General features: G+C 37.9%; 1 protein-coding gene across 1 annotated transcript in view; it reads left to right on the top strand.

Moving 5' to 3' along the window:
• Positions 1-18,746, top strand: part of mtss1lb (MTSS I-BAR domain containing 2b) — a 69,372-nt gene extending 50,626 nt beyond the window's left edge. The window contains exons 4-15 of the mRNA XM_016287226.1: positions 7,940-8,024; positions 8,832-8,923; positions 9,211-9,285; positions 10,174-10,182; positions 10,930-11,087; positions 12,278-12,385; positions 12,487-12,584; positions 13,347-13,362; positions 13,456-13,530; positions 14,386-14,562; positions 15,678-15,843; positions 16,724-18,746. Coding sequence (XP_016142712.1) covers positions 7,940-8,024; positions 8,832-8,923; positions 9,211-9,285; positions 10,174-10,182; positions 10,930-11,087; positions 12,278-12,385; positions 12,487-12,584; positions 13,347-13,362; positions 13,456-13,530; positions 14,386-14,562; positions 15,678-15,843; positions 16,724-17,502 — 1,838 coding nt within the window. The 3' untranslated portion in view covers positions 17,503-18,746. The remainder of the gene's footprint in view (positions 1-7,939; positions 8,025-8,831; positions 8,924-9,210; positions 9,286-10,173; positions 10,183-10,929; positions 11,088-12,277; positions 12,386-12,486; positions 12,585-13,346; positions 13,363-13,455; positions 13,531-14,385; positions 14,563-15,677; positions 15,844-16,723) is intronic.
• Positions 18,747-27,039: the final 8,293 nt, after the last annotated feature.

Below are 27,039 nucleotides of genomic sequence, written 5' to 3'. Positions count from 1 at the left end.
GTGTCGTAACAAGGTGTGGTATATGGGCAACTCTGGTAACGCTGCCCTCTCATTCATTGATCTGCTAACCGCTGTGCTCATGTGTCCTGATAATAATAGCTTTCTAAGATTAAACATTATTTGGATAATTGGTAAATAAAAAATAAAAATCTCTTAATAGCCCTACAAAAATACACTGAGTGAGCAAAACTTTGTTTAATTACCATTATAACTATCTCACAATGTTTACATATGAATAAAAGCCTACATTAAAATCTGTCATATAAATTGGTCTCTTCATTAGAAATTAGCCTACTGATTTTTTATAATATTAAAAATATCTGTATGACATTATATTCTGCAGTTCTTCTCTGTTGTACCAAATATCTATACTTGTTTGACAGCTGCCTCTTTCTCGTCAGTGATTGTTGACCTCTTCTGTCAGTTCTAGTCTGTGTTTATACACGAGTGTATGGATGTGATTTTATATGATTGTTGTGGTTTAGGATGGCTCTAATGTCGCCTTCAACTCAGACTATGATGTATATTTATACTTCTGTACTTCTGGAGACCATATTACCACAAACGCTATTCTAGTAAAGTGTCAGTATGATGTGAACATGGTACAATGAACAGAAATTTGATGACAGGAACCAATGAGCATAACAGCACTGTTCAGACAGTTAGTATTCATCCATGTTTTTATCTCAGCAAAACAGTCAGAAAGAAAAGCTCTTATCAGGTTTTGAATGTATATAAATCTGCATAGCATCAGCATAGAAATGATCTCAAGAGATTGCCAAGGGATGACAGACAAATATTAAAAAGTAACGGGCCCAAGACTGACCCCTGAGAAACACCAGTGAAAATCTCAGCTAATCTCAGAGCTAATCTGAGATACACATGTCAAAGCACCTCTATCATTAACAGTAGTAATTTATTAGTGTATATCAAAGGTTAGGTCTGTAAGGTCTTGTGAAATGAGAGCAGGAATGTTGTGGAGAGGTGGAGGCTGGTCTGTGTGGGGCTTTGAGGCTCTGCAGGCTGAAGCCTCTCTGACAGACTTTCATGTTTAGCAGCTCAACAGGGAGTCATGAGGCAACATGCGCCACACATCATCAGGTCTCATGATGGAGAAAAAAGGGATGTCTGAATTACTTCTAGGAAAGGGGTGGTGAGGGGTTCGGCAAGAAGTGAGGAGATATAAAGGAATAGAAATGGTGGGGGAAGGAAAGAATTATGCAGGTGGAGAAATATATGATAAAATGATTTTTAATGCCTATTCTAATATTTTCTTTCTTTCTGTGGTGGAATCTTTTCATGTACAGTGATAAGGGGTGGGGCGGTTCAACTTACTCACGGTTCGGTTTGTATCACGGTTTTAGAGTCACAGTTTCGGAATGGTTCGGTATGTGCTATGTTTAGGGAAAAACTATACTGTCAAATGAAAATAAAGAAAATAAGAATAATCTATCTAACTACAAGCAACAACACAAATAAATACAATAGAGTAAAGATACAAGTAAAATAAACAGTGATTTTCAGTTTTTTTAGGTAGGTCTAACATTAGTTTTTAGGTACAGAAATTGAACAAAGTAATGAAATGTAAAACAGCATTGCATATTTGACCGTATAAATTAAAGATGAATCTTTATTAAAGTTACAAAAGCTATTCAATCAAGAGCAGTGAGTGATTTCTTTGTTGTTGCTGTTTGATTAATATTAAGAAAGTGCTGTCACTTTAAGAGAATGCACTGATCCAGTGCACTGATACATTACGTTCAGCCGGCTATGTCTGCTATAGGTTACTTACCAAGACGGGCATTTTGACATAATTTTTGTGTGAATTTGTCCATTTAAACACAATACTTCAGAGAGAGCTTGACATTTGCGCGCCTTCTGTGGCGTGGGTTTGCGCACTTCGAATGAGCGCATGCACAAATCTTCCACATTTTTTTTTTTCATCTCTGTTGTTGTAATGTACTGGGAAGCCAGACTGCGCAGCCATCAACAGAAACATACATTAGCAAAACCCTGTTTGTTTTACGTGGTATTTATGCTGCTTATTAATTGTTAGTAAAGTAGTTGTTAGGTGTGGTGTAGGATTAGGGGATCTAAAATATAGTGATGCAGAATAAGGCATTAATATGTCCTTTATAATTACTGAAAATACAGTAATGATATGCATGCTAGTTAATAGTGAGAATTAGTCCTTAAAATAAAGTAATAAAGTGATCATGTGCTTTAATTTATAAAGAAAATAAAATCATCAGACATTTGGCCAAAATATTAAAACAGGTATCAGTTATGTATTTGCCAATAACTTGATCTCATTAGAAATCACATATGTTTTGACGAATTGGTAAATCTGTATGAATTGGTATAAAAAAAGTAATATTTCTGGGGGGAAAAAGCTAAGCATGAATTTCCACCTCTAAACTAAAACCTCACTGGTGTGTAAGCAGATTGTATGAAAATCTACAACTAAAATGTTAAATAAATAATCACAAGTTGCCTTAAGAGTGCGCTGGCTCTTTTGTTAATTATTATTATTTGTTTATTCATTAAAGTATGTAATTATATCTAGTGAAAATGCCAATGGACAACACTTTTTCAAATGTCACATGATTTCAGCATCATTTAAAAGAAGGCTGCTGTAGTAATAGATGATTCCTGGAGAGCAGCGCAGTGTCCTGTCATGGCGGCATCTGTCCCGTCATTCTGCACAGACTGATTGATTTTTGCACCACTCACTGGCCTGTCTGTCCTGAGACCTGCACTGCTCTACATGTCTCACCCACCATCTGTTGCCCTGGAAACAGCAGAGGCTGGACTGTAGAAACTGCCCATACAGTGAGTGAAAACACTCATAATTCATGTCTTACTTGAACATTAGCAGAGTTGTAACATGCCTTAGTACATCTTCTGCTTTATATTACCTATTCTGTGCCACTGGTGCTCAACTGCTACCGATGACTTAGATTTTACATTGAACATCAAGTGGTGAACCATTGCAGTACCGATACTGTTTATTGTACAATGAAAAATGGCATACACAATTATTAATGTGACATAAGTTGAATGTTTTTATGTGAATTGTTTTATGGTTTATGAGGGCACAGTCTGTGTTGGCCTAATTTTGCTATCTTAGAGCTACCAAGTGACAGAAGAATTTGGATTGGATTGGAATATTTATTTGCATTTAGCATCGTTTCAATTGGGAAGCACTGTTCCATGGCTGTCTTTATGCTAAAAGTTGGTTGGTGTATCTGTTCACTGTTGTCATCTTCAGATTTGCTTTGTTTACAATGAGACGGCAAGTCAAGATTAACGATGATAATGTTGCGTAAATGCACCTGTACATCAGCTATTTGTGAAACCTCAGCTAAATATTATAGACCTGCCACTGTCTCTCTCTTGTGTAAGTGCTCTGTATGTCTTTCTGCTGGTCGTCAGCCAAGTAAATGGCCTTGTTTATCCAGTTACTCTATTCAATTAAGTTTGGAAGCCACAGAAGGAATTCCCAAAAGACTGATCTCATCCATTTTTGTCTCAGAGAGAAAATGATGGAAAATGATCATACAGTACATACTGACACAGAAACACGAGCAAATATTCTGCCGTGAATATCTGATGGTGTATATGGAGCGCAAAGCTGGTGATTTTGATGGGCAATATGGATTATGATGCATGATGGAAGAGATGTATTGGTATCAGCCATAATTTTAAGTCAATAATAATTTTTCATGTTATGGCCAATAACCAATAAATGGCCAGTATTAAAATTCAATACTATTTTGTCTAAATAAATTACAAATAAAACACAAAAAATTAAAAGCAGTCATATTAATTCGTTTTGAGATTTGTTAAAAGATTAAATTAAACAGTGTTATTAAATTATTAGTGTTTTTAAGGATTAAACGAACTTTAAATGTAAAAATAGGAGAAATGAGCATGAACACGTAAATATACAATACTGGAGCAATATATAATAGTGCTCAAGTTTGTGATCAAAAAGTTGTTATTAATGTTAAAACGGTTGTGCTGCCTAATATTTTTGGAAACTTAGATTCTCTTTTAAATTAAAAAAATGACAGCATTTATTTTAAATTAAAAAAATGACAGCATTTATTTTAAATTAAAAAAATCAATCAATCAATCAATGAAAATTGTACTGGACCTGAACGTTTGAATGGTAATGTGCATCAACAGATACTAATACATTTTAAAATTATATATAATAATATTATAGTAGTAATTTTGTAAATTAATAACGGCAGACAACCTATATGGTCCCCGTATGTTATGCATGCCTAGATATGAGACTTAATTTTATATTTTCATTGTATTGACATTGTCTTAGAATTTGTTTGGGCACTAAGAAATTGATTAGACAAATACAGTCATTCATGAGGAAGGTGGTGAATTTATTCATTCACTTGTTGGTCAACTTGTGCTCTTTCTTTCCACTCTTCTTTTCTCAGAATGGTCATGTTCACATTGTGCTGACTAAATGTCATGGGAAAAATCAATATGCGGGGGCTGGTGTGGCAGTGCGGGTCTTGGCGATCAGGCCAACAGTAAACACAGACTGCCGTAACAGATGGAGGCGACAGCACTCTGTGAATACTGCCACTCTGTACAGATTACTGCGGTAACAACAGTACACTGCTTCAGAGCACACACTGAGCCGGACATTCTCAAGTGGCCATCAGAGACATTTCAATCTGATATTTTCTCAGAAATGGTTTGCGACAGACACGCAGTAAGAGAACTAAGCACGCACACAGAGAGCATGCAACATTGGCCTGATGTTAGCTGTCTTCATTTACATTAAAATTGTGATAAAACAGAAGTAGCGACAGATCATGTCTTACATATTTTGATGTACATTCAAGTGAAATGGATTAATGAAAAAGAAAAAAATGTAGGAGGATCTGGTTCTGTTCACTGGTTGTTGATTGGATGAGGGCAGATCTGAATGCACACTTGCAGACGATTGTGAAAAGGGGTGGGGTTTATGCGGACTAAATGATTGGAGAAGTCTGACATACACGTCACCAGAGAGAAGTCTGACATCTTCACCAGAAGACTGAGTTATGATTTTTTTTGTTGTATAATTACAAGGTAAAAAAAAATAGGGAAAAATAAAAATAGATAAATAAACATGCATGGATAAATCATTCACAGTAAGGACAATAGCATGCATTTAGAAAAAAAGCGAGGGTGAATTTTTTTTTTGGGGTGTATTGTAGTGGAAGATGGCAACAAACTGAAAAACTGTCACTACTGCAGACACACTCTAACACACACACACACACACACACACTAAAGGATTTCTCATTTCAGAAGCAATTAAAATGTGTGAAGAACACCTCACTTGCTCCTTTTCCGTTCTCACACTTTCTCACTCCCAGTTTTTGTCTTTTGTAATTTTCTCTCACTCTCTTAAGGTACGGTGACACTTTGACATTAGACACTGTATCATCTCACTCTGTGTGTGTGTTTGTGGGATGGATTAATGAATGGTTGCTGGGTAAAACAGGAGGCATGAGGCAGGAATGTGTTAATTATGAATGGAGCTTCTCTCATGGCTTACTGGAGTCTCATTGGAGAAACACTGTTTGTATGCAAGTGTGCCCTTCTGTGTGTGTGTGTGAGCGCGTTTTTGTGACAAATGAGGACATACATTTGTATAGTGACAAAGGTATGACATAGGTATTACAAGGAGAAGGTGACTTTTCAGGACATTACCCCATGTCCCCACTTTTCAAAACGCTTATAAATCACACAGAATGGAGTGTATTGAAAATCTGAAATAGCACAAAGTTTCCTGTAAGGGGTAGGTTTAGGGGTAGGGTTGGTGTAGGGCAATAGAATATACGGTCTGTACAGTATAAAAACCATTACGCCTATGGGATGTCCCCACTTTTCACAAAAACAAACGTGTGTGTGTGTGTGTGTGTGTGTGTGTGTGTGTGTGTGTGTGTCGGCATGCATGCATGTCTAACTCATTGCGCTCAGAGCAGCCATGCAGTAAATCTGTGTTAGTGAACACATTACTGTTATTGCAAAATGGCAATGGATAATAGACACAAGAGTCAAAGGCATGACAATGTTTGTCCCATGCAGTGTATGTCTTATATGCGTTTGTGTATATATGAAGAGTTCAGATGCAAAAGCCTCCAAGTGCCGTCTGGCATTTTCATCTAAAATTAGCATTTTTATCAGACTCCTATGTTTAGGTTCAGTAATTTTATTCTAATGGCAATGTATAGGTCCTTTTCTATACAATTAAAGTGAAATGACTAAACATAAACATTGGAGCCTGATAAAAATGCTAATTTTAGAAGAAAATTTCAGAAGGCACTTAGAGGCTTTTGCATCTGAACTCTTAATATATATATAATATATATATGAATAGTGTTTGGTATTTTTCCTTGGTCTGATTCTTTAAAAGTTAATTAGCTTTAATGATATTACTTAATTGACTCATTTGCTCTCTGAGAGCGATGTGTATGAATACTAATTAGACAAAGTTAATTTATTTCTGAATTCATTTGTGTGTATACAGTATGTGCTTTTAGCTTGTGTGCAAGTCATTCAGTGTTAACATAAGTAACTACGTTACTAACAAAGCAAATTTTTAGGAGTGAAAATGTCAAATGAGATCTTTTAAATCTTAGTTGTTTCTCATAGAGAGCAATGAGATTAAATGGAGCAGAACATTTATCTAACGTCTCCTCTTGAGTCTCAAAAGATCTCAACAATGTCTCAAACTATGCTCCTGTTTGTCAAGGCACGAACATCTGCAATAAAAGTCAAAACTCAAATGTTTCTCATCAAATTCTTCCAATCTGAACTATGGTATTCACATTCATTTTATAATCCTCTATTCTCAGTTGTGAACAATTCAATTCAAGCCTTATTTAGGTCTTTTTCTCTCCTCAGAAATTGTAGGAGAAACATCTATACTATATAATTTTCCATACATGGTCAAAATGTGGTCTTCAGGCCAATGTTTAAAAATCTTACCTTTTGAGGGTCAGGGTTGATTATTTAGGGTGTGTGCCTCTTTGACATGGGCCTAGATTAACCCTGTGAAGCCTAGATTACTGAAGATCTCTAATCTGTCTGAATCTATTCCCTGGTTTGGAGATCTGAGATCTACTGGAAATCTGAGGTCAGCACAGACCAGGATTTACTGTATTGCTTGAATGTAGGTTTTTATCAACCTGAGAATAAGCTGAAAGTTCTAATGCAGAGAAGCTATAGGTAAATCATTCCTAGATTATTGAATTGTGATAGAGAAGCATACGGCTTTAAGGTTTATTGATACAATGACTCTTTTAAACACATGACATTGAGGTAGTTTGCCAGTCAAATTTTCACATTTGCACATATGAAAGACACAGTGTTTTTAAATTGTAAATAATCATTTGTTTCTTATATTGAAGGTCATGGTACAGTTAAATTAAAGGGCTAGTGCAGTTCCAGGCAACACTGGAACTGCAAACTTAACAATTCAGTTTGACATATAAACACTTAAGGGAAATAATAGCTGTCCGGGCCACCTTCTTTGGAAGAAAGCACACTCCCTCTTATAAATACTGGGGTCAGGATTTTCCAAACGTTTTTTTCCAACCTTCAACTAAAAATAGCCTAATTTATACTGTGGCTACAGGTTTCACACACACTTTGGGGTGTCTTTTAAATGAAACCACTTTATTTGGACTGCAGCGTGTGTAAACTACTGATCTATGTTAATAATACATATTTGAATGACTGAAAGTTGTACACAGTTGGACTTTAAAATGCTAGTGATTAAAGTGAAGCTCATAACATTCTGGACTGCAGCCATTGTTTTTACCATGCTGGTTTTGGTCATTGAACTATAAAGTGTCCTATGTGTAATTTCCGTGATGTTCTGACAGTTTTTTGTCTCTTGTGACTCCTGTAGGTGCCACCAGAGACATCGGATCAGCGCTGACCCGCATGTGTATGAGGCATCGCAGCATTGAGGCTAAACTACGCCATTTTACTAAGTACGAGAACATTTCTCCTGTCATCCGCTTACTGTGTGTCATAGTTTAAAAGTATATATACAACACAAATACATGTAGAGCACAAACAAGGGCAAAACATTATAGTTATGAATTTCATACAGAAATCATATATGAAACTTCAACAGTGGTGTGTTTGTTATGTACTGTAAAATTATTACAAGTCTCTCACTTATTGATTGATTGATCTGATTGATTGAATCTGATTGATTGATTGATTTTGGCATTCTTTGGTCAAAAGTTTGTTTTTTCTCTAACAATAATCAGCTTAGTATTCTAATCAATCAGTGTTTCATGTTTTGTTTTGTTTTGTTTTGACCAGACTGAATTTTTTAACTCGGAGCTTTTTAAACCTTATCAGAATTAGTTATCTTCATACACTCGTTGATTGAAAATTCATATGTGTGGGTGCACATATATTTTTTTGGTTCTGAATTGCAGGACACTGAGCTATGTATCACTTGCACAAATGTGAACATCACAACACACTTTAATCGCAGACTCACTCTCAAAGTCTGATGACACTGGCAAGACAAGAGAACACAAATACACACAATTTTCACACCTCATTAAAGTACATCTGTTGACAATTCCCTCTGACAGTCTAATGAATGGATGCCTCAGACTCTAAGCCACACTGTAAACCAAAGCCTTCATTTCTCATGGTCTGAACCCCCACAGGGTTGATGATATTTCCTTGCAAATGTTCATATTGCTCTGTAATTGAATGAGAACCTCTGACTCAGCTGTGAACGTTTGAGAACATAATCCTCTCTTCATTGCTCTCAGTGCTTTGATGGAGAGCCTGATCACTCCACTACAGGACCGTATTGAAGACTGGAAGAAGACAGCCAATCAACTAGACAAGGACCATGCCAAAGGTGACTAAGCACCTTTTTTGTCCATATGCACACTAATGTCAGTCCTTACAGAGTAGACATCATACAAATGTTCGGTTACATTTTATTTTACAGTACGTGTACTTACAATATACTTACATTGTACTTACCCAAGAAAGCACTGGGTAGTATACAATAACCACATGGGTTAATGTTAAGTTTAAAGACAGGTTCAGGGTTAGTATCTAGTTATTACCCAGTTATTGTAATTGCTATAAGTAGTGTAAAATAAAGTGCAACTCAATTTTCATACATTTCGTTTTTTACAGAGTACAAACGGTCTCGTCATGAAATAAAGAAGAAATCTTCAGACACCATGAAATTACAGAAGAAAGCCAGGAAAGGTAACACGTTTTTTTTTTTTTTTTTTTACAATACTACAAAGAAATGTCAAGCATGGCAACAGTATCACAACCAACACATACTAGAATACAAGCGTTTTTATATCAGTGAAAGTAATGGATCAATATTATATAACACTGCCCTATTACAAAGCAGAAATGTGTTGGGAATAAGTCAAGGACATTTCCCCAAGGTCAAAACTGGCTGTTTTATTTGATGTTCAGAACAACCTGCTGTTCATTTGCCATCAATGTTGAATGTGTTTTTAGTGCCTCTTATGGTTGGTGATGGGCAGTTGAATCTCGGAAGTGTTGTTAAAGCCACATAGAGACTGTGTAGAGTGCACAGTGTGTTCGATGAAATTACTGACCCTTCATATGAGGGAAACAATCCTCTGCAATGTAAGCAACCCCCTCTCCTGGCTGAAGCGCAGAAGTGCAACTCTCACCTCATTTGCTAAGCAGTTCGTGTTCATATCCCAGCAGCCAATAATTTCTGCTTTTGAAGATAGGATGACAATCCTGTGTGTTACTAGGAAGACTCCAGTGTTAAAGGAAAAGCTCCCTATTTATGTTGTTTAGTCAGGCATCTCATTCCTTCTAAGACCGTTCCGTTTGATACGTATTTTATTTTATTTTGGGCCCACTGCACATTAAATCGTACATTTTTGGTTGATTTTTGAATTTGGTTTTGGTTCAATTTGCTGTGGTGGTTTGGCTTTTCTGAAACAATTTGGCCATGAAATGAGCTGAATTGCTTCCTAATACTAACCCTAACACAGTGCTCTCCCTCCTCTCTTTCTCTGTATCTCTTTCTCTCTGTTCCTTACCCTCTCTTGGATTCCCCCCATGTTGTGTTCTCTCTCTTTTTCATCTACTCTCTCTCTATAGAGCTACAGGGTAAGTATGTTTTTCCACGCCAAGCTGTGGCTCACTTAGATTCTTCTCACTCGTCACTCTGCATGGCCCTTTAACCTGGCCTCAACTCGAAAAAGACCCAAGCACGTCTGCAGACAGTTCTGTGGCCATCGGATTTAACCCCCACCTAACATTTTGGCTTGACAGCTGATTTAAGATCACAGCCTTTCTCATTTCTTCCATTATAACACCTGAGGGTTTGCTTTGTGCATGATTTTGCTGATGCCGTCCCAGCATGCATGCTGCTTGTGTTCCTGGAAGCGGTTCTACTGCAGATAGCTGGCTTTGCTTCCTCAGCAAAGGTCACGACCATCTCTAACAACCTAGTCTGCATGAGTTAACCTTTTAACTTCCTCTGGGAGGTTCCATGTGTTTCATTAAGAGTAGAAGATGTTCGATCTCAGAGTTCAGAAGCGTCTGTCTCCATTTGTTGTGTAGGTGCTTGTCGGAGTAGTTCATTTTGTTCTGTGTTCACATTGCGTTCGTATTGTTGGAGGCTGGAAGAGAGAATGATTCTCATCTAATGCTGTGTATTCTCTTGTGTTCTGCCACTTTTTGTTGTTTTCACTTTTCTCTTTTGATTGTCCTTTACATTCTTCTCATTCTTCCATTCGACCTGCTGTTTTGTCTGATTCTTTGGCCATTTTTTTCATTCTGTCTGTTCTTCACTGTTTCATCCTTCTCCCTCCCCCCCTTCTTTTCTGTTATGCTCTCTGTCACCCCCTTTAGGCCGGGGGGACTTTCAGCCACAGCTGGACAGTGCAATGCAGGATGTGAATGACATGTACCTGCTGATGGAGGAGACGGAGAAACAGGCGGTGCGGCGTGCTTTAGTGGAGGAGAGAGGACGCTTTTGTACCTTCATCAGCTTCCTGCAGCCTGTAGTGGTACTGCCCACCTCATTTAAATATCAATTTTTTTTGTTTTTAAGATTGAATGCAGCACTGTTAAGTGTTCCCAAGCACATAGCTGTTCAAAAGCTTGGGGTTGGTAAGATCTTTTTTGAAAAAAGTCTCTCGAAGAACATTACAAAGTACAAGTACATGTGTTACATGTACTTACTATAGTAATAACAGTAAATGGTGCATAATTACAGGCAACTAACCCTAGACCAAACCCTAATTCTAATCTATAGTTAGTACGTTGTTAATCAATATTACTCAGTACTCAAATGTACAGTTACACATAAAAAAACCCCCACTGTAAAATCAAGTGTAACTCTCTTATGCTCATCTAGGCTGAATTATTTGATCAAAAATACAGTAAAAAACAGCAATATTGTGAAATATTATTCAAATTTAAAATAACTGTGTTTTTAATATATTTTATTTAATAATAATAATTTATTCAAACAGCCATTACTCCAGTCTCCGGTCACACATTCCTTATGATATCCTGATTTGATACTCAAGAAACATTTCTTATTATGGTCACACTTTATTTTAAGTTTAAATTCTCGCTATTAACAAACCATTAACTACAACTTTTGTCTCAATAAACTCATAATTTGCTGCTTATAAATAGTTAGTAAGATAGTTGTTAAGTTTAGGTATTGGGTATGATTAGGGATGTAGCATATGGTCATGCAGAATATGTGCTTTATAAGCACTAACAAACAACCAATATGTTAATAATAGACATGCTAATAAGCAACTAGTGAATAGTGAGAATTGCTCCCTATACTAAAGTAATAATAATAATAATAATAATAATAATAATAGTTTGTTCTGTAAAATAATTATAACATTTTACTACTTGCTAATTATTAATTTTAGTATTAGATTTATCTACAAAATTTATTTGAACATGAAATCATAAAAAAAAAAAAGATTTTTATGTTTTGAAATGTAAAGAGGAAGTGCCTCATCAAAAAATTGTATATTGTATATGATTGTTATAATGAAGAGCCTGTCTTAAGAGTTAATTGAAGCACAATAAAATAAACAAACAAATAAATAGGTACATAAATATATAAAGCTCTTAGAATGTGTTACTGTCTGTCGTTTAAATGGCATTATGTGATGTTCAATTACGTTTTGATCTATGAACTTGTGGTTCTGTCCTTGTGTGATGTTAGAATGGAGAGATTGCCATGTTGGGAGAGATCACTCATCTCCAGGCCATTATTGATGATCTCACCGTGTTAACCTCAGACCCCCACAAACTGCCCCCAGCCAGTGAGCAGGTGCACATGCTTATATACACCAGTTACCATGTATCATGTACTGCACAGTGCTTTACAGTAAGACCATTAACACCAAGACGGTCTCTCTCCCTTTCTTTCAGGTAATAAAAGACCTTAAGGGTTCTGATTACTCTTGGTCCTACCAGACTCCCCCCTCTTCTCCCAGCAGCTCCGGCTCCAGGAAAAGCAGCATGTGCAGGTGAGAGCGAGAGTGATAAAGAAATAGAGACATTATGCTGCCAGTAATGTTAGCACACTTATTAAATCTTTATTTCTGGCTATTAGCCTTTTTCTGCTGGACAGATTTGTTGCTTGTGCTGTGTGTACTATGTTGCTTGGCTTTTCATTGTTGCAATTGCTTTGGAGAATCAAGCTTATGCTGTGTCTTGAGAATGGTAGCTGGTATTTCATTGGTTTAAGCTGGTCTAAGCTTGTAGACCATCCTGGATCAGAAAACAAACCAGATGCCAGCTGTTCATACCATGTTAAAGGGATAATTCACCAAAAGATGAAAAACTCTGTCATCATTTACTCACCCTCATGTGTTTTTTTACTTAAACCACTAACCAAAAAAGCATAAACAAAATATATAGTAGTAATAGATATTAAAACAACCAGCAGATGGCAACAAAATAACAACAATCTTTATTTTATTTCCCTTCTAATTTGTGTTTCATTGTGTTTCAAGATTTTTAAATGTTTTTGAATATTTGTAATGTTTTTGAAGTTTTGTATGGTCACACAGGCTGCATTTGATTAAAATACAGTACAAAACTGTAATATTATGAAATGTTCTAACAATTTAAACTGTAATTTATCAATCAATCAATATCAATTACTTTTAGTGATCCCAAACTATTCTCTGAACCTTCTCTCTGATGGTCATTTACTTGGCAACACCACATTTTACAAGTTGAAGGACTTGGAATTCCTTTGTTTAAAATGTGATTTTTCTGTTAAGGAAGTGTCCATTGACTGCAAGCAGTACCATAACATATCCAAATAATTCAAACAGAGACCCTCTACATGTTTTCCTGCTGACATATCATCTTTCATGGTTTCTCTTTCAGAAGTCGTCAAGTTCAGCGTCCTCGGAAGCATCTGAGACCTGCCAGTCAGTTAGTGAGTGTAGCTCTCCAACCACAGTAAGTATCAAGTACTCTGTCCATAAGACATACGTGTGCTGAAACTGTCAGTGATATTTTGGATTGTCTGTGGGACCCTTGAGGTTTGTGCTGCTGATTGGCAGGTTGGGGTCTGCTCTTGCCGGTTTCGTCTTTGTGCTGTCATCAGATCTGATCTTTCCTGCCACTCTCAGCATGTATCTGCAAGGCCACACACACAAAGGCTCCCATGCCCATGAGTAAAGGGAAGGGGGTCTCTGGCTACTCTGACGGTCTCGATCTTATCTCTCCATTCCGCAGTTTGGCTTGTCCTTCGCTACCTTCCGCCCTGCTCTCTCTCACACTGGCTCCATCAGGCCTTTCTCTGTCATACTTCCTGCGTCCCCACCCTTTAACCGCTCCCCTGGATCCAACACACCCTCTCCCACATCCAAGGTTCCTTGCTGGAAGGTTTGTCTCCATTGGCAATTCTCATTGCAGTTTTGTTAATTTCCTCTTCTTTTTGTGTGAGCTCTTGTGTGTTGGATATGTGGCTCCTGAATAACACTTACCGACAGTGTTTTTGTTTTGATTTAATTCTGCTTAACTTCATTCATTACCTCATTTTGCTTTTTAACACGCACCTTTTCTGTTGGCTGTTTGATCCTGGTTTCAAATCTCTGGCTGTGAGATTTGCTAAACCGAGCAGACCACGGAAGGTACCTACCAAACAGTAAAGCAAACACTGAGATTGGGCTTTTTCTAAAACACATAAGACTGTATCTGTTGAAAGGACACTCAAACTGCTGGATCGTGGGCCAGTCTTCTCTCTCGCACCTGAGACCGTTGCATTTGTTGCTATACACTGACCTGAATTAACTGCGTCTGCTTCCTTAGGACTGGTCCAAGGTAGGTTCCAGTGAGCAGCCGCTGACCAGCACACTTCAGAGGAGGAAGGAGCCTCTGGATAGGCTGTGGGAGGCAGAAACCTCTCCTCAGTCACAGGGGTATACTGGGATGCATTCAGAAGACCCCCAGAGGCCAAGGATGAACCCGGCCACTACAGCTGCCAAGGTAACTTTCACCATATATGAAACATTCATCATTTGGTGTGGATGAAGACAAAATGTACCCATTTGCTTAAGGCTGGTGTCTTCAAATATGGGCTGCTTGTGGCCTTGAGTACTTAATAATGCAATGGTTCTCCACCTGGGGCATCTGCACTCTTCCTAGTGGACAACAAGATGGCTTAAAAATATTTAAAATAACAAAAATAAACTTAAAAATAAGCTAAAACATCTAAAACGTCACTTGTTTTCCTTACCAACTTGCATTTTTAAGTAAGAACCAGAGTTCTCGTGGTCTTGTAAAACCAGATTTCTATATTTGGACAAGCTTTGGTAACTAATAAATTCTTAAAAAAGTTATTTCAAAAATAATTTTTTATAATGTAAGTTGTGTCAAACTCTAAAATATATATTTTTTAGGTAGAGATTGCTATTTTTACATAAAATCTCTGCAATCACAAACAATTAGAAAAGTCATATAAATGTAATGGAAATACAAAGTGTAAGCCCTGAATAACACTTCTGGAATTATTTAATTGTTTAATTATTTGAATACATTGCCACTACTATTTGCTTTAAAATAAAAACGTTTGAAAATGAGCAGCTATGTCAATACAGCTGAAGTACTATAAATACTGTATCTTGGTGGGCCTTGAAACATTATCTTTGACAATGGAGGGCCTTGAAGTCAAAACAGTCGAGAACACTATAATGATGCATTTTTTAAAAAGTCTCTTAAAATGCACACTCTCACTAGCTTGTTTAGTCGAAAGTGTCTAACAATGGATATACATTAATCACAGAACATGTCATTTTTCTTTTCTCTTTTCCATCCCAGTGTAATTTCCACTGCATCTTAACTGATGTATTGATGTGCATTTTAAGCACTTTTGGATAAAAATGCCTGACTCACAGTTAACAGTTTATATATCATAAATAAATACATTTTAATAATATTTTTACATAATTGATTGGAAATTATATTTATTTTTATAATGTATTTCTTTGAGTTTTTATTCATAACATTTTCATAGTTTAAGATTCAAAGTCTAGGTCTACATATGCACACACATTGAGTCTGTGCTTGATGTAACTGTATGTATGTATTGTGTCATGGTGCAGCATGGTGAGGAGGTTTCCCCAGCTGCTAGTGATCTAGCTATGGTCCTGACACGGGGCCTCAGCATGGAGCAGCAGAAGAGCAGCCGAGACTCTCTTCAGTACTCTAGTGGATACAGCACTCAGACAACCACCCCATCCTGCTCTGAAGATACCATCCCCTCACAGGGTAATACAGTCAAAAATACTCACGTGTTCTTAGCAAAAGCCTGTTAACACCAAGAATGATAAGTATAACTATAGCGCTAACTATATTAGCGTCAACACCAATTTTGTATATTACAAGCATGCATTGCAGTTGTGTCGTCTGCCACCCTAAATGCTCAAGCTCTTTAAATCAGGTGGATTCTAATTGGCTGTTAATGTACTTATTTTTCATCAGCTAGAAAAAAAAAAATCTGAAAGTGATTTTATCAATATCGTTCCACTGTGTCATTATAAGTATAGCTGTGGTGTGGACTTCCCTATTCTCTTATTATCAGAAAGATTTGTAAAACTTTTTTGTTATCATTATCGTCATCAGCCTTGGGCCGAATGGGCCTTAGGGACAGTTCACCCAAAAATGAAAATTCTGTCATTAATTACTTACCATCATGTCATTCCAAACCTGTAAGACTGGAACACAAATTAAGATATTTTTGATGAAATCTGAGAGCTTTCTGACCCTCCATAGACAGCAAGGGAACTACCATGTTCAAGGCCCAGAAAGGTAGCAAGGACATCGCTAAAACAGTCCATGTGATATCAGTGGTTCAACCGTAATTTTATGAAGCTACGAGAATACTTTTTATTGATGTCCTTACTACGTTTTTGAAACTAGTGGTAGTTATCTTGCTGTCTATGGAGGGTCAAAAAGCTCTCGGATTTCATCACAAATATCTTAATTTGTGTTCCAAAGATGAACGAAGTTAGGGGTTTGTAACAGCATGAGTAATTATTGACAGAATTTAAATTTTGGGGTGAACTACCCCAGATGTTTACTTTTTATTATTTTAATTTAAAACTAGTTATAAGACTTGATAAGTTACAAGTGGGATTTTTTTTGTCAGGCTCCGATTACGATGGTTACTCAGTGAACGGAGATACTGAGGCCGACGGTCAGGCTGAATTTGATAAATCCTCCACAATTCCCCGTCACAGTAATATCGCCCAGAACTACCGCCGCATGATACAGACAAAGCGTCCCGCCAGCACAGCAGGCCTGCCCAGCGGAATGGGTGCTCTGGGCGGACCACTCGGCGGAGGGGGCGGTATTCCCGGTACGGCCACTATTCGCCGAACGCCGTCTACGAAGCCCGGGGTGAGGCGCACCCTCTCCAACGCTGGCCCTATTCCTATACGCCCACCCATCGTGCCAGTCAAGACCCCCACTGTGCCTGACTCACCCGGCGGGTACACTGGCCCTCCCGCCCATGTGGGCAGTGAAGAATGTGTCTTTTATGTGCCGGATGACGCCTCCCCGGGAGCGCTGGAGTATGTGAAGGCCTCTCCGAAGCGGCTGAGCCTGCCTAACACAGCCTGGGGCTCAGGGGGCGTAGGCGGCTTAGAGATGAGCGTCTACGGCCAACCGGGCGAAGAAGATCACCTGCTGGCTGCCAATCGCCACAGTCTGGTGGAGAAGATTGGGGAGCTGGTGGCCAGCGCTCACGCATTAGGTGAGGGCCAGTTCCCTTTCCCCTTGCTTCCAAATCAGCCCCCGCCGGGCCCTGAGTCCCAACTCGATCCCGAAGTGCCCCAGGAGGGCGAGGACATGCTGAGGTCTATTCGTCGAGGGGTGCGACTGCGCAAATCCGTCTCCAATGATCGCTCAGCGCCCCGGATTTTGTGATGCCTCTTGGAGAGATGGGAGAATATAAGCGAAGTAACCCAGAAAAAAAACTTCACAATGACTCTTTAGAAAATGAGATATGAAAAAGAGGATAAAAAAAATTTAATGTTTAAAGTCATTATAGAAAATAATGAATAACAGTAATGAAAAAAAGTAAATGATATGTAACTGCAGGCTCAGGCCACTATAACTCTTAGCGTGTCTGAACGCATGTTTGTCTTATTAACACACCCATCACCACGGGATAGTTGAACATTAGTGAGACAATTAACTACTGACAGAAAAAGGGACCAGGATGTCCGCATGGTCCCTGTAGAATAACGGCCCTCCCCAAATTATGGACCCCAGGAATCAGTGCTGGAGAAGCTCACGGGGTACGCAGGGGCTCGTCACAAATCCTTGAACTCCACAACGCTCTCTCTAACCCCGCCCTCACCTCCAGTAAAATTGACATCCCATCCTGAAAGTCTTGTGGTATCGCTGTTGTGTGTTGGTCTGCAGTCTGGAGGTGAGCAGGGCTCTGCTGCAGGTCAGCTCGTGGGTGCGTAGAGGGACAGGATTTATCTTTTGTTTGTACACTTCCGTTGTCTTGTTCGTTTTATTTACAAGCAGTTAATCACCTCCTAGCTCCTAAGAGTAGGAAACGTTCATGTCAGGTATTTGAATTTTTGTAGATTTAGGGTGAAAAACCACCATGATAATGTGGAGCAATAATGCTTTTTTCCCTTTTTTTTTCTTTGATGGGGGAAGCTTTCGAAGATCAGCTTTTAATAAAGTTGTGCGTTTTTGATGTTCAGGTATCTTTGGGAAAGCAGATGCTTTCGAAGACTTCTTGTTGAGTCTAATTATGGCTTATTTAAAAAGAAAATGAGAAATAGAAAGGATGCAGAGCACTTTTAAGGCATAGTTTTGACCACTAGCTGTCACTGTGGCCACACTGTGTGTGGTGAATGCTGTGAGACGCCGCGGTCACGTGCCCTGGTACATAGGAAGATGAATGCGTGTAGCAATGTTATGATATAGGAAAAAAAAGAGAGATGGGATGTGAAGCAGAGATGGACGTAAGAAGAATGATTTGGCAACACTTTGCAGTAGGATCAATTTGTTAACAGTATTAATTAATGTATTAGGTATCACAAACTAACAAACAGAATTTATTCGTCTAGATTAATATTCATTTCTACTTATTCTTGTGCATTTTTTATATAAATTAGCATCGGCTAATGTATTATGAACAAACAATAGTACACTGCCATTCAAAGGGTTAGTGTCAATAAAATATTAATACATTTATTCTGCAAGTATGCTTTGATCAAAAGTAACAGTAAATACATTTACAATGTAACAAAATATTTCTGTTTCAAAGAAATACTTTTCGTTTAAAAGTACTTTCGATTCTATATCTATATAAATAATCCTGCAAAAAAAAATAATACAATGGGTCTTTTTAATAAAAAAGATTTTAATAAAATTAAAATTATTTTAATAAAAATCTTACCGCCCCCAACCATTGAAAAGTATATATTTATAAATTATCATTAACTAGATAAATAAATGTTTTTTTTTTTTAAGTGTTGTTCATTGTCCATGTACACCTCGTGATACCTATTGCATTAACTGTTAACCAGTTGAATCTTATTGTAGAGTGTGACCAATGATCTTGAAAAGGAATCGGTTGACACTTATATTTAATTTCCAATTTGAGCTACTAAAATAAGTTTTTAAAATTTTTACAGGAAATGTTCGTTTACTTGTCAAGCCTCAAACCACAATCCCTTGATAAATATTTAGGAGGGGTTGAGAGAACGAGCTAAGATGAAGGCACACACCTGGTTGCCATTTTTGGGGACATAAGAATGAACTTTGGATCTGCAGATGGAAGAAGAGATGAATAAAGGAGGTGGAGAGAATGAACTCTGGGAAGAAAACTCATCCAGTTGTTTATGATAAAAGCATTCCACTGCCTGTTTTAGATGATATAGGAGTAAATACCTGTGACACAAAAGGTCGCTGGTTACCCCGGTTCACCCGACGTGAAGAAAAACAATGCTCTGTGATGATACTGGATGTGGAAGTTATACGTAGGAGGTCAAAACATAGTTTTAGTCATGTAGTGTCTGTTTGTGAGTGACTTTCTGTTCTCCCAAGACTCCCTATAACCCCTGCCGTCATAAATAGTGCTGTTACGCCAGACACTTGCTCCTTACTCTGACTTTTGGGTTGTTTTTTGAATGATTTATTTTGCATAGAGCACTCTGTTTTAGGAATGCCTGTAGCGTGTTCAAAAGGAAAAAGTATGTCTGCTTTGTGACAGTATGTGCGACTGTGCCGATCTCTCGCTGAAAATAGTGCCGTTCTGGAACGCCGAGGCCATAATGAGAACAGGCTGGAATGAAAGAACAAGGCTACGGCAATTCAAAGCCCACACTGCCAGCCGATCAGCAGGGCAGAACTTTGCATATATATACATATACATACTGTATAAGAATGCAAACAGTGCAAGTACTGTAGCTTCACTAAAAACAAATGTCCCACACAAATGTTGTTTTATAATGGGGGTCAAGGGGTGGGTGAGGAATCAGTCGACAAGTGAATTGAGCAGCAATATAGTAAAGTTTGCTGAACAAAGAGGGGGAAAAAATCATATCTAACTGTTACATATCCACACATTTCATGTGAAGCTTCATGGCCTGCTTTATGTAGTAACATGACAAGGATAAAGTTATCAGAAGTTCCATTCATAGCGTCACATACACAGACACGTAAAGGCAGGAGGATTCAACAGGAAGGAAGATGTGAAGAGTTGATGAGAAGTGAAAGAGAAAGAAGAACGGAATGAGCAAGAGTGAGAAAGACAAGGCCAGTGGAGAATAATTGGTGAAAGAAACAGGTAGGAAGCGGCACAAAAGCCTGATTGCAGGTAGTTGGCTTACTGTTGTCTCTTTATTGAAACGTCAGTCTCTGCGGGTTTCTGCTCCCGAGGTCATGAAGCAAGATAACAGTTAAAAGCCCCTCTGGAGGAAACTGAGGGACAGAAAAACTACCACTGTCACTTATGAGCTCAGCCTTCAGCGTCTCAATACTCATATACTCACACACAGCGGATAGACTCTTTTGGTTCTCAGGTGATTATATGCACATTTTCTCTTTGTTTTGCAGTGTTTAACATTACTCACGTCATGCTTTTGTCTCCCACTAAACGTCATGATATGCTCACTATAATGCAGCCATCACAATTCAGCTGTGAAAATGTGATTTCATTGGCTTGTTATCTTACACTCAGGACTCAGGACTCAAAATTTGTCAAACAAACTCTCATGCCAATTCGTAACCATTTTACACGTTGGTGAGTTCATACAGTGTGCACTCTACATTTGAACGTTTTAGTAGCCTATTATCTCTTTAGGGTTTAGGTTGAGGTTAAAGGGGTGGTTCATTGCGATTTCACTTTTTTAACGTTAGTTAGTGTGTAATGTTGCTGTTTGAGCATAAACAATAATCTGCAAAGTTACGAAGCTGAAAGTTCAATGCAAACGGTGATATCGTCTTTTAAAATTCTGGCAGTTTAATGCCTACAAAAACGGCTGGTAGGGACTACAACAAGTTACTTCCTGGGTTCGTGACATCACAAACCCAGATAAACCCCGCCCTCAGGCAAAGTCAGCAAAAGGGGCGATGCCATGCTGTGCTGCTTTAGAGAAGAGGAAGAGAAAACTAGAGGTGCACGTAAAAATCTGTTCATATATGAATCGTGATTCTGTCTTCTAACGATTCTAATGGATTCTCAAGTTTCAAAATCAATGTTCTAAAGCAGCGGTTCTCAGTACTGTTCCTGGTGTTCCCCTGATCTGCACACACTCTGCATCTCTCTCTCATTCAGCTCAGCTCCGACAATGAACTGTTCCAATTATACACTTATTTTGACATAGCTATGAGACGCATTAAACATGGACGCACATGCGGTTGCTGTTATGTATTACACCTTTAATCAGGATAAAACCGTATATTAAAAGCTAACATAAGCAGTAGCATTTACAACAGCGTATCTAAAAGTATGAGACAACAACATAGGCTTACCATTAAAAGCCGTACTTGCACAGGTTCTGCACGATCCTCTTCAATAATATCCTCTGCTTCTCAATAGGCTCAAACTGATAAGCGATATTAACATGCCTTTGTTTACAATACAACCGCACCACATGCCGCTGAGGTGAGGGGCGGGACGTATAGACACGCACTAGAGACGGTTGAGCCAACCACAACACACTGGGCTAGCTAACCAATCAGAGCCCATCGCCTATTTCTGAGGGCGGGGCTTCGTAAAAACAGGAAAAGATCAGCCCATTTCTCAGAGAAGGGACAGCGGTGTGGAATAAAGGTAAATTATGTGAAAAAGAATGTGTTTTTTTTTTAACTAAGCATTAACACATGTTAGACTGTACCCCATGAACACAATCAAGCCTAGAAAAAACCCAGTGAACCACCCCTTTAAGGGTGGACCTCCATGTTATGTTTTTCTAAAAATCACACTACAAATTCATACAAAATCACCACCTTGTAAAATAGTTACGCTTTCATATGAGATCGGGTTGGTTTGTCTCTGGAGCACCCCTAGTTATATTACAAATTATCAGGGAACAAGTGGTTTAGAAATATATGTGCTTTGATGATGTGTAAATGTGATTTTTGAGGGCAATATTTTGATTAGTAATATTCTATCTTAAACTATTTTGACCATCTCCCTCTCTCCCCTAAAAATAAATAATTAAAACCTTTAAATGCGTCCCTTATAGATAATCTCTTTCATTTGAGGGGATTTGCCTGGAGAAACATTAGTAAGTAGCACATTGTACATTTTTGGTTAATGATTTAAAAAACAAACAAGTGTCTTCAGTTCCGCCTTTACATTTGTTGGTGAGCCGAACGAATGCCAAAAAAACAAGTGAATTGGCTATCCTTTATATATACGTTAAGTAATAATTGACCAAATCCTATAGAGCAGGGATCCTCAAATCTGGCCCACGAGATCCACTTTCCTGCAGAGTTTAGCTCTAACCCTAATCAAACACACCTGAGCATGCTAATCAATGTCTTCAGGATCATTAGAACTGCTTTTCTCTCTTTACTCTTCTGCTTTTAAGTTATTGTGCTGTTTTCCTAAGGCTAATTTGCCACTGTTACTGATAACATTGTTTCCTTTTTGGTAATATTTATCCTTCTAATTTTTGTTAAGTTTAGTCACAGCTAATGTAACAAAACACACTGTGATGATTCCAGTATTAATAAAAGTTGTACTTAAACTGTGTGGGAGGTGAGGAATATTCAGTATAACCTATACAATATTTATTTATTTATCATATTTATACAGGCTGGCGCACTGTCTCAATAGAGGGTGGCTATGGTACATATAGGACTATTGTTCCGTGCTGAGTTATACAGTCGAATCCTTTCATGATAACATACAGTATACACGCTGCTCTTTGCGAGTTTTCTAGGCTTATAATCCATTTAAAATGTAAACTTTGTTTTTCGGCCACATGCAGGATTTGCTCTCGAAGTAGCAGTGATTGACAGTGATAACCATAGCAATAGACGGGACAAAATATGTGAAAATGTGCATTAAGACTAGAGCACCCTCACTAATTTCAGAAGCACCCTCAGTGATTATTACTGGAACCTGGTTGATATGCTTTTATTGCATAAATATATACAAAAACAACAAAATACAAATGCAAATAAAATAATTTAATAAATGCATATTTACAATTTAAGCACTTAACTAAAATAAGTATTAAATAATACAATAAATAACTAGAGAAGGCTGACTATAATCAGCTTGCTTCCATTTAGAGCGTGCGCATTTTATTTTTGACGCCAGGGGGCGCCAATGTGTTTTTGGCTAAATCTGTGATTGCAACTCAACATCCAGAGAGAGAAAGTTTGTTCGAATTCTTCAAGCTGTTTAGAATCTAAAGTTGAAACACAAATAAATCTCGCCTTCCACGCCGAAAATAAATAACTAGCAAAACCCTGTAATTAAAATCACATGTCAGTCTCTAAGCACCAATTTTGCGCTCCTCAGCTTTACAACGACTTTCAACAGTGGGGAGAAAGACCGAGATTAGCAATTCAACTTCCAGTGTTATTTGCTAAGAAAGCCCCTGAAGGTGTATTAGACAGTCCCAGCTGCACACTGGACTGCTCAGAGCTCAAGTGTGTATCTTCAATGATAGCCGAGTCGCTTCATCTATATAAAACACTTACGCAACTTCATTAGAACGTCTTCTGAGCTCCTCATCTCTCTGGTGTGTTCTTAAACCACACGAATGCAACTTTAATTAAAAATAAGTAGGCCACGATTAATTTAAGAAATCTTAACAATGGTATTCAATGGGGCAATAAAGGGATTAGAGAGTGTAGAATGAGAAAAGAGTGTTTATACTATGTGCTCATTCAGTTTACCATCCCGCTAATGGCATATTCACAGAAACATACCCACGCTGGATGCTATTTGGCTGTCTACTAAACCCTAGGTGAGTAACATGATCTTGGTTTCCCATTTGAGTAAACTGTGCCCTGTGTTGGAGGAACTAGAACGTGTCTAATACCCAAATCATAATGTGAAGTAGGTCATCTACAGTCGCTATCCATCCGTTCTCCAAAAGACTTAATATGTAGGGTCCCAGCTAACAAAAACTTTCTAAGAACATTTTGCTACCTTTCCCATTAAGTTTTAAAAGCGTTATTTCTGAATATTTTGCAAACATTATAAGAATGTTAGGTTTGAATGTTCTGAAACAAGTAGTAACATAGTAGTATAGTATATATATATATATAAGCGTTTGATGAACGTCCAACTACGTTTCAGGAAAAGCATTCCATTAAATTATGTTTTTGTGTTAATGTTTTGCAAACATTATTAAAGACCAGATAACTTTGAACGAACAGGAGGTGGCCAAACATTTTACTATGAAGGACCAAAAATAACATGGAATTGACAGCTGTGGGCCGAAATTAAATAATAATTATATAAAGAAATTGATAAAAAAAGGAATTTATATTCTCTACATTTCAATGCAAAATTAAAGTTAAAACAAAACAAAAAGATGAAATGAAGACATGCTTCAATGGCATGTTTTTTCTCAAGTGGGTTCTGAAACAAGTAGTAACATAGTAGTATAGTATATATATATATAAGCGTTTGATGAACGTCCAACTACGTTTCAGGAAAAGCATTCCATTAAATTATGTTTTTGTGTTAATGTTTTGCAAACATTATTAAAGACCAGATAACTTTGAACGAACAGGAGGTGGCCAAACATTTTACTATGAAAGACCAAAAATAACATGGAATTGACAGCTGTGGGCCGAAATTAAATAATAATTATATAAAGAAATTGATAAAAAAAAGGAATTTATATTCTCTACATTTCAATGCAAAATTAAAGTTAAAACAAAACAAAAAGATGCATTAGAAATGAAGACATGCTTCAATGGCATGTTTTTTCTCAAGTGGGCATGGTGGGCCAAATCAAAGGTCATCATGCCAACTTTGGCTCATGGGTTCTGGTTTGGGCATCTCTGCCCTAGATGGATGGGCAGTTCATCCCATGGTTAACATACACTGACATGCACACTCTCGCTCACACCTACAAGCAATTTAGTGTCTCGTGTCTTTGGATTGTCGGGGAAACCAGAGCAACCAGAGGAAACCCACACTAACACACAGAGAACTGGCACAAACAACAGCGAGGAGTTTAAAATAAATGAACACTTGATTAGGGTGACACCTAATCAAATGTTTACACCGTTTACACTAAAAACAAACAAAAAAAACACCCTAACTTACATAAACCAGTACACACAGGGACTCAAATTGGTGAATGGTGTTTTAATCTGCTCATTTACATGAACCATCCAAACGAACGGAACAAGTTAGAATGAATCAGACTTTCCAATGCAGAGAGAGAGAGAGAGAGAGAGAGAGAGAGAGAGAGGATCCCGTTTACTTATTTCCTCAGCTAAGGCTGATTATGCTACTGCAAGCTTACTCATTTAAAAAAAAAATAGCTTAGTTAGCATTAAGTATTGCCACTATTTTAGTTAGTTACTCCCCAGCACTGCTGTTACCAAACTTTCCTATTGGAATTACTGAAATCTCCTTCATTTGAAGAATCCTTCATAGTAAACCTAGTGATGCGGCTCACATGAGAGGGGCCCTTCCATGCTTGACCCCCTCACCTCAGATAACTGAGAGCTTTCGAAAGGTACGAGTAGTTAGAATGAATCAGACTTTCCAATGCAGAGAGAGAGAGAGAGAGCGAGGATCCGAGGATCCCGTTTACTTATTTCCTCAGCTAAGGCTGATTATGCTACTGCAAGCTTACTCATTAAAAAAAAAAAATAGCTTAGTTAGCATTAAGTATTGCCACTATTTTAGTTAGTTACCAAACTTTCCTATTGGAATTACTGAAATCTCCTTCATTTGAAGAATCCTTCATAGTAAACCTAGTGATGCGGCTCACATGAGAGGGGCCCTTCCATGCTTGACCCCCTCACCTCAGATAACTGAGAGCTTTCGAAAGGTACGAGATCACTCACCATGACAAGAGGAGCCACTAATCTGCCCCTCACACCCCCTGACTGCTCTTATTGCCCGTAATAAATTTATGTCTATCGTCTTCCACCCTTCTCCCACATGTGTGGATGTTCAATAAAATGTGAAATGAAATTCATGTCCACTCGGTGCCTTATTATCCCGCCACTTATCAAGGAAACACAGACAGCTGGCACAGGACTCAAGGGGGGATTCTTCATGCCTCTGTTCCACCTACACAATCCAGAACGGTTAGGAAGGAAAGGAGAGGAAGAACGTGATTTTGAAACTATTGGCTTGGCTCAAAATCTATTGAATCTAGGTATTTAGTTGCAACATTTTATATTTTCCTCACATTCATAAAAAATATTTCTCTCTCTCTCTCTCTCTCTCAATAAAATGTGAAATGAAATTCATGTCCACTCGGTGCCTTATTATCCCGCCACTTATCAAGGAAACACAGACAGCTGGCACAGGACTCAAGGGGGGATTCTTCACGCCTCTGTTCCACCTACACAATCCAGAACGGTTAGGAAGGAAAGGAGAGGAAGAACGTGATTTTGAAACTATTGGCTTGGCTCAAAATCTATTGAATCTAGGTATTTAGTTGCAACATATTTTATATTTTCCTCACATTCATAAAAAATATTTCTCTCTCTCTCTCTCTTTTTTAATTGATCAAGCATTACTTTGTTAATAGCTGTCATATCAAAATTCCCATATAGAAGAGTAAATGGTGCACATTTCAATCACGGATTTCATTCACTTAAATGATTGCAGGTTCCTGACTTAACTAAGAACAGGCAGTTGAGTCAGTTTACCCTGTGGGCTCGTCTGTGTATTTGGCCTTTTCAGGGGTCATTCAAGTATTATTGCATTTACAAAACCAGTAAACACTTTGTAAATTTATCTATTGAATCTGCAATTGGAAACAGTACATT

The sequence above is a fragment of the Sinocyclocheilus grahami genome, unplaced genomic scaffold, assembly GCF_001515645.1.
Source record: "Sinocyclocheilus grahami isolate Dianchi unplaced genomic scaffold, SAMN03320097.WGS_v1.1 scaffold219.1, whole genome shotgun sequence".
In the NCBI taxonomy this organism is placed as follows: Eukaryota; Metazoa; Chordata; class Actinopteri; order Cypriniformes; family Cyprinidae; genus Sinocyclocheilus; species Sinocyclocheilus grahami.
The sequence above is the reverse complement of the archived record's forward strand: the minus strand, read 5'-3'. Positions and strand labels throughout refer to the sequence as shown.